The following is a 12,500-nucleotide window of genomic DNA, read 5'->3' as shown; positions in this document are numbered from 1 at the left end:
GTAAAGCGTGGGATGCAGTGGTGTAAAGCATGGGATGCAGTGGTGTAAAGCGTGGATGCAGTGGGGTAAAGCGTGGAATGCAGTGGTGTAAAGCGTGGGATGCAGTGGTGTAAAGCGTGGGATGCTGTGTGGGATGCAGTGGTGTAAAGTGTGGGATGCTGTGTGGGATGCAGTGGTGTAAAGTGTGGGATGCAGTGGTGTAAAGTGTGGGATGCAGCGGTGTAAAACGTGTGATGCAGTGGTGTAAAGCGTGGGATGCAGTGGTGTAAAGCGTGGGATGCTGTGTGGGATGCAGTGGTGTAAAGTGTGGGATGCAGTGGTGTAAAGTGTGGGATGCAGTGGTGTAAAACGTGGGATGTAGTGGGGTAAAGCGTGGAAAGCAGTGGTGTAAAGTGTGGGATGCTGTGTGGGATGCAGTGGTGTAAAGTGTGGGATGCAGTGTGGGATGCAGTGGTGTAAAGTGTGGGATGCAGTGGTGTAAAGTGTGGGATGCAGTGGTGTAAAACGTGTGATGCAGTGGTGTAAAGGGTGGGATGCAGTGGTGTAAAGCGTGGGATGCTGTGTGGGATGCAGTGGTGTAAAGTGTGGGATGCAGTGGTGTAAAACGTAGGATGTAGTGGGGTAAAGCGTGTGATGTAGTGGTGTAAAGCATGGGATGCTGTGTGGGATGCAGTGGTGTAAAGCGTGGGATGCAGTGGTGTAAAGCGTGGGATGCAGTGGTGTAAAGCGTGGGATGCAGTGGTGTAAAGCGTGGGATGCAGTGGGGTAAAGCGTGGGATGCAGTGGGGTAAAGCGTGGATGCAGTGGTGTAAAGCGTGGGATGCAGTGGGGTAAAGCGTGGGATGCAGTGGGGTAAAGCGTGGGATGCAGTGGTGTAAAGCGTGGGATGCAGTGGTGTAAAGCGTGGGATGCAGTGGGGTAAAGCGTGGATGCAGTGCTGTAAAGCGTGGGATGCAGTGGGGTAAAGCGTGGGATGCAGTGGGGTAAAGCGTGGGATGCAGTGGTGTAAAGCGTGGGATGCAGTGGTGTAAAGCGTGGGATGCAGTGGTGTAATGCGTGGGATGCAGTGGTGTAAAGCGTGGGATGCAGTGGTGTAAAGCGTGGGATGCAGTGGGGTAAAGCGTGGGATGCAGTGGTGTAATGCGTGGGATGCAGTGGTGTAAAGCGTGGGATGCAGTGGAGTAAAGCGTGGGATGCAGTGGAGTAAAGCGTGGGATGCAGTGGTGTAAAGCGTGGGATGCAGTGGTGTGAAGTGTCTAATGCAGTGGTGTAAAGCGTGGGATGCAGTGGGGTAAAGCGTGGGATGCAGTGGTGTAATGCGTGGGATGCAGTGGTGTAAAGCGTGGGATGCAGTGGTGTAATGCGTGGGATGCAGTGGTGTAAAGCGTGGGATGCAGTGGTGTAATGCGTGGGATGCAGTGGTGTAAAGCGTGGGATGCAGTGGGGTAAAGCGTGGGATGCAGTGGTGTAATGCGTGGGATGCAGTGGTATACAGCGTGGGATGCAATGTTGGATGCAGTGGTGTAAAGCGTGGGATGCAGTGGTGTAATGCGTGGAATGCAGTGTGGGATGCAGTGGTATAAAGCGTGGAATGCAGTGTGGGATGCAGTGGTGTAAAGTGTAGGATGCAGTGTGGGATGCAGTGGTGTAATGCGTGGAATGCAGTGTGGGATGCAGTGGTATAAAGCGTGGAATGCAGTGGTGTAAAGCGTGGGATGCAGTGGTGTAATGCGTGGAATGCAGTGTGGGATGCAGTGGTGTAAAGTGTAGGATGCAGTGTGGTATGCAGTGGTATAAAGCGTGGAATGCAGTGTGGGATGCAGTGGTGTAAAGTGTAGGATGCAGTGTGGGATGCAGTGGTGTAAAGCGTGGGATGCAGTGGTGTAAAGCGTGGGATGCAGTGGGGTAAAGCATGGGATGCAGTGGGGTAAAGCGTGGATGCAGTGGGGTAAAGCGTGGGATGCAGTGGTGTAAAGCGCGGGATGCAGTGGGGTAAAGCATGGGATGCAGTGGGGTAAAGCGTGGGATGCAGTGGTGTAAAGCGTGGGATGCAGTGGTGTAAAGCGTGGGGTGCAGTGGGGTAAAGCGTGGATGCAGTGGTGTAAAGCGTGGGATGCAGTGGTGTAAAGCGCGGGATGCAGTGGGGTAAAGCATGGGATGCAGTGGGGTAAAGCGTGGGATGCAGTGGTGTAAAGCTTGGGATGCAGTGGTGTAAAGCGTGGGGTGCAGTGGGGTAAAGCGTGGATGCAGTGGGGTAAAGCGTGGATGCAGTGGTGTAAAGCATGGGATGCAGTGGGGTAAAACGTGTGATGCAGTGGGGTAAAGCATGGGATGCAGTGGTGTAAAACGTGTGATGCAGTGGGGTAAAGCGTGGGATGCAGTGGTGTAAAGCGTGGGATGCAGTGGGGTAAAGCGTGGGATGCATTGGGGTAAAGCGTGGATGCAGTGGTGTAAAGTGTGGGATGCAGTGGGGTAAAGCGTGGATGCAGTGGAGTAAAGCGTGGGATGCAGTGGTGTAAAGCGTGGGATGCAGTGGGGTAAAGCGTGGGATGCAGTGGGGTAAAGCGTGGATGCAGTGGGGTAAAGCGTGGATGCAGTGGGGTAAAGCGTGGGATGCAGTGGGGTAAAGCGTGAGATGCAGTGGGGTAAAGCGTGGATGCAGTGGTGTAAAGCGTGGGATGCAGTGGGGTAAAGCGTGGGATGCAGTGGGGTAAAGCGTGGGATGCAGTGGGGTAAAGCGTGTGATGGAGTGGGGTAAAGCGTGGATGCAGTGGGGTAAAGCGTGGGATGCAGGGGGGTAAAGCGTGGGATGCAGTGTGGGATGCAGTAGTGTAAAGCGTGGATGCAGTGGGGTAAAGCGTGGGATGCAGTGGTGTAAAGCGTGGGATGCAGTGGTGTGAAGTGTCTAATGCAGTGGTGTAAAGCGTGGGATGCAGTGGGGTAAAGCGTGGGATGCAGTGGTGTAATGCGTGGGATGCAGTGGTGTAAAGCGTGGGATGCAGTGGTGTAATGCGTGGGATGCAGTGGTGTAAAGCGTGGGATGCAGTGGTGTAATGCGTGGGATGCAGTGGTGTAAAGCGTGGATGCAGTGGGGTAAAGCGTGGGATGCAGTGGTGTAAAGCGTGGGATGCAGTGGTGTGAAGTGTCTAATGCAGTGGTGTAAAGCGTGGGATGCAGTGGGGTAAAGCGTGGGATGCAGTGGTGTAATGCGTGGGATGCAGTGGTGTAAAGCGTGGGATGCAGTGGTGTAATGCGTGGGATGCAGTGGTGTAAAGCGTGGGATGCAGTGGTGTAATGCGTGGGATGCAGTGGTGTAAAGCGTGGGATGCATTGGGGTAAAGCGTGGATGCAGTGGTGTAAAGCGTGGGATGCAGTGGGGTAAAGCGTGGATGCAGTGGAGTAAAGCGTGGGATGCAGTGGTGTAAAGCGTGGGATGCAGTGGGGTAAAGCGTGGGATGCAGTGGGGTAAAGCGTGGATGCAGTGGGGTAAAGCGTGGATGCAGTGGGGTAAAGCGTGGGATGCAGTGGGGTAAAGCGTGAGATGCAGTGGGGTAAAGCGTGGATGCAGTGGTGTAAAGCGTGGATGCAGTGGGGTAAAGCGTGGATGCAGTGGGGTAAAGCGTGGGATGCAGTGGGGTAAAGCGTGAGATGCAGTGGGGTAAAGCGTGGATGCAGTGGTGTAAAGCGTGGGATGCAGTGGGGTAAAGCGTGGGATGCAGTGGGGTAAAGCGTGGGATGCAGTGGGGTAAAGCGTGTGATGCAGTGGGGTAAAGCGTGGATGCAGTGGGGTAAAGCGTGGGATGCAGGGGGGTAAAGCGTGGGATGCAGTGTGGGATGCAGTAGTGTAAAGCGTGGATGCAGTGGGGTAAAGCGTGGGATGCAGTGGTGTAAAGCGTGGGATGCAGTGGTGTGAAGTGTCTAATGCAGTGGTGTAAAGCGTGGGATGCAGTGGGGTAAAGCTTGGGATGCAGTGGTGTAATGCGTGGGATGCAGTGGTGTAAAGCGTGGGATGCAGTGGTGTAATGCGTGGGATGCAGTGGTGTAAAGCGTGGGATGCAGTGGTGTAATGCGTGGGATGCAGTGGTGTAAAGCGTGGGATGCAGTGGGGTAAAGCGTGGGATGCAGTGGTGTAATGCGTGGGATGCAGTGGTATACAGCGTGGGATGCAATGTTGGATGCAATGGTGTAAAGCGTGGGATGCAGTGGTGTAATGCGTGGAATGCAGTGTGGGATGCAGTGGTATAAAGCGTGGAATGCAGTGTGGGATGCAGTGGTGTAAAGTGTAGGATGCAGTGTGGGATGCAGTGGTGTAATGCGTGGAATGCAGTGTGGGATGCAGTGGTATAAAGCGTGGAATGCAGTGGTGTAAAGCGTGGGATGCAGTGGTGTAATGCGTGGAATGCAGTGTGGGATGCAGTGGTGTAAAGTGTAGGATGCAGTGTGGTATGCAGTGGTATAAAGCGTGGAATGCAGTGTGGGATGCAGTGGTGTAAAGTGTAGGATGCAGTGTGGGATGCAGTGGTGTAAAGCGTGGGAAGCAGTGGGGTAAAGCGTGGGATGCAGTGGGGTAAAGCATGGGATGCAGTGGGGTAAAGCGTGGATGCAGTGGGGTAAAGCGTGGGATGCAGTGGTGTAAAGCGCGGGATGCAGTGGGGTAAAGCATGGGATGCAGTGGGGTAAAGCGTGGGATGCAGTGGTGTAAAGCGTGGGATGCAGTGGTGTAAAGCGTGGGGTGCAGTGGGGTAAAGCGTGGATGCAGTGGTGTAAAGCGTGGGATGCAGTGGTGTAAAGCGCGGGATGCAGTGGGGTAAAGCATGGGATGCAGTGGGGTAAAGCGTGGGATGCAGTGGTGTAAAGCGTGGGATGCAGTGGTGTAAAGCGTGGGGTGCAGTGGGGTAAAGCGTGGATGCAGTGGGGTAAAGCGTGGATGCAGTGGTGTAAAGCATGGGATGCAGTGGGGTAAAACGTGTGATGCAGTGGGGTAAAGCATGGGATGCAGTGGTGTAAAACGTGTGATGCAGTGGGGTAAAGCGTGGGATGCAGTGGTGTAAAGCGTGGGATGCAGTGGGGTAAAGCGTGGGATGCATTGGGGTAAAGCGTGGATGCAGTGGTGTAAAGCGTGGGATGCAGTGGGGTAAAGCGTGGATGCAGTGGAGTAAAGCGTGGGATGCAGTGGTGTAAAGCGTGGGATGCAGTGGGGTAAAGCGTGGGATGCAGTGGGGTAAAGCGTGGATGCAGTGGGGTAAAGCGTGGATGCAGTGGGGTAAAGCGTGGGATGCAGTGGGGTAAAGCGTGAGATGCAGTGGGGTAAAGCGTGGATGCAGTGGTGTAAAGCGTGGGATGCAGTGGGGTAAAGCGTGGGATGCAGTGGGGTAAAGCGTGGGATGCAGTGGGGTAAAGCGTGTGATGCAGTGGGGTAAAGCGTGGATGCAGTGGGGTAAAGCGTGGGATGCAGGGGGGTAAAGCGTGGGATGCAGTGTGGGATGCAGTAGTGTAAAGCGTGGATGCAGTGGGGTAAAGCGTGGGATGCAGTGGGGTAAAGCGTGGATGCAGTGGTGTAATGCGTGGGATGCAGTGGGGTAAAGCGTGGGATGCAGTGGTGTAAAGCGCGGGATGCAGTGGTGTAAAGCATGGGATGCAGTGGGGTAAAGCGTGGGATGCAGTGGTGTAATGCGTGGGATGCAGTGGTGTAAAGCGTGGGATGCAGTGTGGGATGCAGTGGTGTAAAGCGTGGATGCAGTGGGGTAAAGCGTGGGATGCAGTGGTGTAAAGCATGGGATGCAGTGGTGTAAAGCGTGGATGCAGTGGGGTAAAGCGTGGAATGCAGTGGTGTAAAGCGTGGGATGCAGTGGTGTAAAGCGTGGGATGCTGTGTGGGATGCAGTGGTGTAAAGTGTGGGATGCTGTGTGGGATGCAGTGGTGTAAAGTGTGGGATGCAGTGGTGTAAAGTGTGGGATGCAGCGGTGTAAAACGTGTGATGCAGTGGTGTAAAGCGTGGGATGCAGTGGTGTAAAGCGTGGGATGCTGTGTGGGATGCAGTGGTGTAAAGTGTGGGATGCAGTGGTGTAAAGTGTGGGATGCAGTGGTGTAAAGTGTGGGATGCAGTGGTGTAAAACGTGTGATGCAGTGGTGTAAAGCGTGGGATGCAGTGGTGTAAAGCGTGGGATGCTGTGTGGGATGCAGTGGTGTAAAGTGTGGGATGCAGTGGTGTAAAACGTGGGATGTAGTGGGGTAAAGCGTGTGATGTAGTGGTGTAAAGCATGGGATGCTGTGTGGGATGCAGTGGTGTAAAGCGTGGGATGCAGTGGTGTAAAGCGTGGGATGCAGTGGTGTAAAGCGTGGGATGCAGTGGGGTAAAGCGTGGGATGCAGTGGGGTAAAGCGTGGATGCAGTGGTGTAAAGCGTGGGATGCAGTGGGGTAAAGCGTGGGATGCAGTGGGGTAAAGCGTGGGATGCAGTGGTGTAAAGCGTGGGATGCAGTGGTGTAAAGCGTGGGATGCAGTGGGGTAAAGCGTGGATGCAGTGGTGTAAAGCGTGGGATGCAGTGGGGTAAAGCGTGGGATGCAGTGGGGTAAAGCGTGGGATGCAGTGGTGTAAAGCGTGGGATGCAGTGGTGTAAAGCGTGGGATGCAGTGGTGTAATACGTGGGATGCAGTGGTGTAAAGCGTGGGATGCAGTGGAGTAAAGCGTGGGATGCAGTGGAGTAAAGCGTGGGATGCAGTGGTGTAAAGCGTTGGATGCAGTGGGGTAAAGCGTGGGATGCAGTGGTGTAATGCGTGGGATGCAGTGGTGTAAAGCGTGGGATGCAGTGGTGTAATGCGTGGGATGCAGTGGTGTAAAGCATGGGATGCAGTGGTGTAATGCGTGGGATGCAGTGGTGTAAAGCGTGGGATGCAGTGGTGTAATGCGTGGGATGCAGTGGTGTAAAGCATGGGATGCAGTGGTGTAATGCGTGGGATGCAGTGGTGTAAAGCGTGGGATGCAGTGGGGTAAAGCGTGGGATGCAGTGGTGTAATGCGTGGGATGCAGTGGTATACAGCGTGGGATGCAATGTTGGATGCAGTGGTGTAAAGCGTGGGATGCAGTGGTGTAATGCGTGGAATGCAGTGTGGGATGCAGTGGTATAAAGCGTGGAATGCAGTGTGGGATGCAGTGGTGTAAAGTGTAGGATGCAGTGTGGGATGCAGTGGTGTAATGCGTGGAATGCAGTGTGGGATGCAGTGGTATAAAGCGTGGAATGCAGTGGTGTAAAGCGTGGGATGCAGTGGTGTAATGCGTGGAATGCAGTGTGGGATGCAGTGGTGTAAAGTGTAGGATGCAGTGTGGGATGCAGTGGTATAAAGCATGGAATGCAGTGTGGGATGCAGTGGTGTAAAGTGTAGGATGCAGTGTGGGATGCAGTGGTGTAAAGGGTGGGATGCAGTGGTGTAAACCGTGGGATGCAATGGTATAAAGTGTAGGATGCAGTGTGGGATGCAGTGGTATACAGCGTGGGATGCAATGTTGGATGCAGTGGTGTAATGCGTGGAATGCAGTGTGGGATGCAGTGGTATAAAGCGTGGAATGCAGTGTGGGATGCAGTGGTGTAAAGGGTGGGATGCAGTGGTGTAAAGCGTGGGATGCAGTGGTGTAATGCGTGGAATGCAGTGTGGGATGCAGTGGTATAAAGCGTGGAATGCAGTGTGGGATGCAGTGGTATAAAGCGTGGGATGCAGTGTGGGATGCAATGGTATAAAGTGTAGGATGCAGTGTGGGATGCAGTGGTGTAAAGCGTGGGATGCAGTGTGGGATGCAGTGGTGTAAAGCGTGGGATGCAGTGTGGGATGCAGTGGTGTAAAGCGTGTCTAGCAATCCGATGGACAAGTCTGGGTTTGGCGGTTGCCAGGAGAACGGTACTTGCCTGACTGCATTGTGCCAAGTGTAAAGTCTGGTGGAGGGGGGATTATGGTGTGGGGTTGTTTTTCAGGGGTTGAACCCTTAGTTCCAGAACTCTTAGAAAGGAACTCTTAATGCTTCTGCATACCAAAACATTTTGGACAACTTCATGCTCCAAACTTTCTGGGAACAGTTTGGGGATGGTCCCATCCTGCTCCAACATGACTGCGCACCACTGCACAAAGCAAGGTCCATAAAGACATGAATGAGCAAGTTTGGTGTGGATAGACCTGATAGAATACCTTTGGGATGAATTAGAGCGGAGACTATAAGCCAGGCCTTCTCGTCCAACATCAGTGCCTGACCTCACAAATGCGCCTCTAGAAGAATGGTAAAAAATTCCCATAAACACACTCCTAAACCTTGTGGAAAGCCTTTCCAGAAGAGTTGAAGCTGTTATAGCTGCAAATGGTTGGCCAAATGATGTTTTATTAACAAAGTTCGGGAGGAGCACGTTCAAATAATCAAGTAATCAATCAACTCATCAAACAATTACCATGTCTACCCTATCAGCATGAGAGGAAGCATATATATATTCACTCTGTCAACTCATCTAACTTCCTTGACAGTTTTCAGCATCCCTCCACCACCCCGACTCCTCACTCTTGGCTTGTTCTTTCACAGCCAGGAATACGGGGGGAGTACTCTGGGTTCGGGCCGAATACCGAGCCCGGAGCCAGGGCCGGTTCTAGACATTAGGAGGCCCTAGGCAAAATTCATGTTGGAGGCCCCCCACCCCCAATAAAAAAACACTTGAAACAAATATGATTCCTAACCTTTTTATACAACATTTAATTTTAAAAGCAGTATATTTTTACTTACACAGTACTACATAAGTTTGGACACATTACTATTTTTAATGTTTTTGAAAGAAGTCTCTTATGCTCATCACGCCTGGATTTATTTGATCAAAAATACAGAAAAAATAATATAGTGAAATATTATTAAAATTTAAAATAATGGTTTTCTATTTTACTATACGTTATATTTCTGTGATGCAAAGCTGAATTTAGTGTCACGTGATCCTTCAGAAAACTTTATAATATTCTGATTTATTATCAAATGTTAGAAATGGTGCTTAATATTTATTTTATAACCTGTGATACTTTTTTTCAGGATTTTTGATTATTAAAAAGTTGTTTTAAAAAAGTCTTCACTATCACTTTTTATATATTTAACACATCCTTGCTGAATATTCCTGTTTCTTTTTTTTCTGTATTTTTGATCAAATAAATGCAGGCTTGTAGAGCATAATAATCAAAAACATTAAAAATAGTAATGGGTCCAGACTTTTACCGGTACTGTATGTACATATTAATCAAACTTTATCTAAGGTAATCTCTTTTTTGTTTAATGAAGATGTTATTGTTGTTGTTGTTGTTGTTATTTTGCTGTTTTGTTCAATTTATTCACAGTTCCAGAATCACACTTCAGTAGATGAGCATATGTGCTTTATATTGCATTGCTACCTTAAATATGTTATACACAAATCAAGTGGAAGAGAAAAACACGATCGCTACTGAGCAGAAAAAAAATATATAAACTGATATTATTGGCGTAATGTCAGGAATCTAATCAGCAGCAGAATTTAGAAGATAGACCCATAGATATGAGATCCTTTATTTGAAACATTTAAAAATATTGTAGTGTGTTGGCTTTTTAACTTAGAATACAGACGTCTTGTCTTTTAATTTTGTAGCTTTTTTACTAGTCAGCTATGTTATTCATTGTACGCGCAAATTCAAAGCGTCGCGTCTGGGCACGTTAATGACGCTCGCGCTCTTTTAAACTCGTAATAAAGCGGTGAATGATTTTTCCAGAAATGACGCTGATCTACAGTACAAGTTTATATTTAGAATACATTGCAATCACTCCAAAATAGATGACGACAACTCACACACCTGCATTTTGAGCAGTGCTTCTTTGTGTGCTTATTAGGCTTTTGCCTCGCAGCACCTGATGGATGCGTTCGTTACACATACCTGTACTTTCAGAAGCCGGCACCCGCTTTGTAACGGACACATTCATTGGTTTAACTGCAGTAATGTAACAGTCTATGGTTAAGATAAACATCGTCACTATTTTTAGTTAACTAATAAATATTGAAATAAATTGTAGATAGGACTTTTTTTTTTTTTGTCCCTCTGTCTGGGCCCCATCCCGCCAATCGGGCCCTAGGCACGTGCCTAGTTTGCCTTTGCGTTAATCCGGCTCTGCCCGGAGCCCTCTCCTCGGACAGCACGCCAAATACGCATTTATTCTATCTGACTTATTTGTAAGTGTGAACTCGTGAACTCAATATTAAACCCTATGGATTAAGAATGGGATGTCATTTCAGTTTATGTGGATGTAAAGGCAGGCGTCCCAAAACGTTTGACAATATAGTGTGTGTATATATATTCATCAAAAAGATTATATATAACATCTGTTTATATATCCCTGTATATTAATCTTTTATACAAAAAATATGTATTTTGTATTATTTTATTAACAATTATTTTTTAAATAATTCAAGTTTTTTCATAACCATGAAACATCATAAAAGCTGATATTTGATTGTCTCTTCCAAACAGTATCAAGCCGTTTTCCCAACAAAACTTTATCATGCAATCCACCGGCCCTCCGTCTATAACAGGTCAGTACTATTCAAAACCACACCTAATTTGAATTATTCCCAATATAATGACCTATAAACGTCCTGATGGCTCTCCTCTCCTCTTCTCTCGCTCAGGTTATGAAAGTGCGACGGGTTTGTCGATTTCCTCTAATGCTCCGCCCTGGCAGGGTCGCAGTATCGCCGGATCCAAACTGCGCATGCTGGAGTTCTCCGCTTTCCTCGAGCAACCGCAGGATCCAGAGACTGTGAGAGATTCACCATATTTTTTTTTTTTTTTTTTTACATTTTTTTAATTATATTTTAACTAATCACCTACATGCAGTATACATTTCCATGTAATATAGAAAACAACAACAAAAAAGCTTCTCAGTATTTTACATTGATATTCAATACCACCTCTATTCTTAGTCTTATATAAGCAGCTTTTTAAGAACGATCTGAAAGGTCCCCAAACTCCATCATAAACTGTATATTTATCCCTTAAAATAAAAGTTATCTTTTCCATTGACATATTTGTTACCATTTCTTTTAGCCAATGTCCTATACTTGGTGCACAAATACTTTTCCAATTTAAAGAAATAAGCCGTTTTGCTTGAAGAATACATACATTTATAAATACACTCTTTCTTTTGAAATGAAATAAAAAGTGACAGGTGACAGTGGAATGTTAACATCAAGGATAATCTCTATCATTTCTTTCACACATTTCCAAAAATTCTTTACTTCTTCACACTCCCATATTCAATGATATAACGTACCTTTAAAATCCCTGCATCTTAAACAGGTGTCAGGGACATTTTCATTATGTTTTTGCAATGCAACTGGAATTATATAAATACACATCAACCACTTATATTGAAGCAATTTCAGACATGTTCATTGTTACTGATTAAGCTTCATTACATGCTTCAAGTGCTTCACAGTATTAATACTAATGGTTATATGCCCCAAACCGGCCTGTACTGACGTAGATTTGTGCTTTACAGGTCAACAAACACCTGTTTGTTCACATCGGTCAGTCCAACCCCACGTACAGCGACCCGTACCTAGAGGCCGTGGATATACGGCAGATTTACGACAAATTCCCGGAGAAGAAAGGAGGGCTGAAGGAGCTGTTTGAGAAGGGACCGCCCAACGCTTTCTTCCTCGTAAAGTTCTGGGTAAGAGTCTCACAGACACCATCAATCAACCTCTTTGTTTGGGTCACCAGGCCGAGGTTAGATAGTAGTCACTTACATCTGTATGTTGTAAGGAATAAGTGGGTGTGATGTTTTGCCTTTTATTTCTTAAAATTACACTTTGGATATTTCATATATAAAAGGATGTAGTAATATAGAAAGGGGGAGATTTTTAATGTGTAATATGAAATATATATTATATATAAACAACAGCTAAAATTCTTACGTAAATGTTTTATTTCGGAATTAATTTATAGAAGAAATTAAATAATATATATATTATATATATTTACATTATATATTATATATATTTACATTATATATAATGTAATTTCTATTCTTTTCATAAATTAAATCTAAAATAAAAATATAAACATTTAGATACATGTTATTTTAGAATTAATTTATACAAAATATTAATTAATACAAATAATATATATATATATATATATATATATATATATATAATTACAAACTAATTCTAAAATAAAATATTTAAAGTATGTAAAATAAAATAAATACAAATAAAGTAAAGTAAAACAAAAGTATGTAAAAATAAATATAATTAGATTTTTTTTATTAATTCTGAAATAAAACATGTACTATATATATTTATAGAATTAGAATTGGAATTAATTTCTAAAAAATATATAAAATATATAGATATTTAGATAATATACGTAGATATTTATATTATTTCTTCCAAATCCAAATGTATGTTTGAACATCAAGTTTATGCACATGTACAACAAATTTGGATTTGGAAGCAA

At 46.6% G+C, this 12,500-nt stretch overlaps 1 protein-coding gene across 2 annotated transcripts in view; it reads left to right on the top strand.

The window, feature by feature from the left end:
• Positions 1–12,500, top strand: part of tead4 (TEA domain transcription factor 4) — a 46,853-nt gene that overhangs the window by 24,094 nt on the left and 10,259 nt on the right. For both annotated transcript variants that reach the window (XM_081356712.1, XM_081356713.1), the window contains 3 exons: positions 10,509–10,570; positions 10,667–10,797; positions 11,539–11,712. In XM_081356712.1, the coding sequence (XP_081212838.1) occupies positions 10,509–10,570; positions 10,667–10,797; positions 11,539–11,712 (367 nt within the window). The remainder of the gene's footprint in view (positions 1–10,508; positions 10,571–10,666; positions 10,798–11,538; positions 11,713–12,500) is intronic.

The sequence above is a fragment of the Scardinius erythrophthalmus genome (genome assembly GCF_964197995.2).
Source record: "Scardinius erythrophthalmus genome assembly, chromosome: 24".
In the NCBI taxonomy this organism is placed as follows: domain Eukaryota; kingdom Metazoa; phylum Chordata; class Actinopteri; order Cypriniformes; family Leuciscidae; genus Scardinius; species Scardinius erythrophthalmus.
Note: the sequence above shows the minus strand (reverse complement) of the source record. Positions and strands in the feature narration are given on the sequence as shown.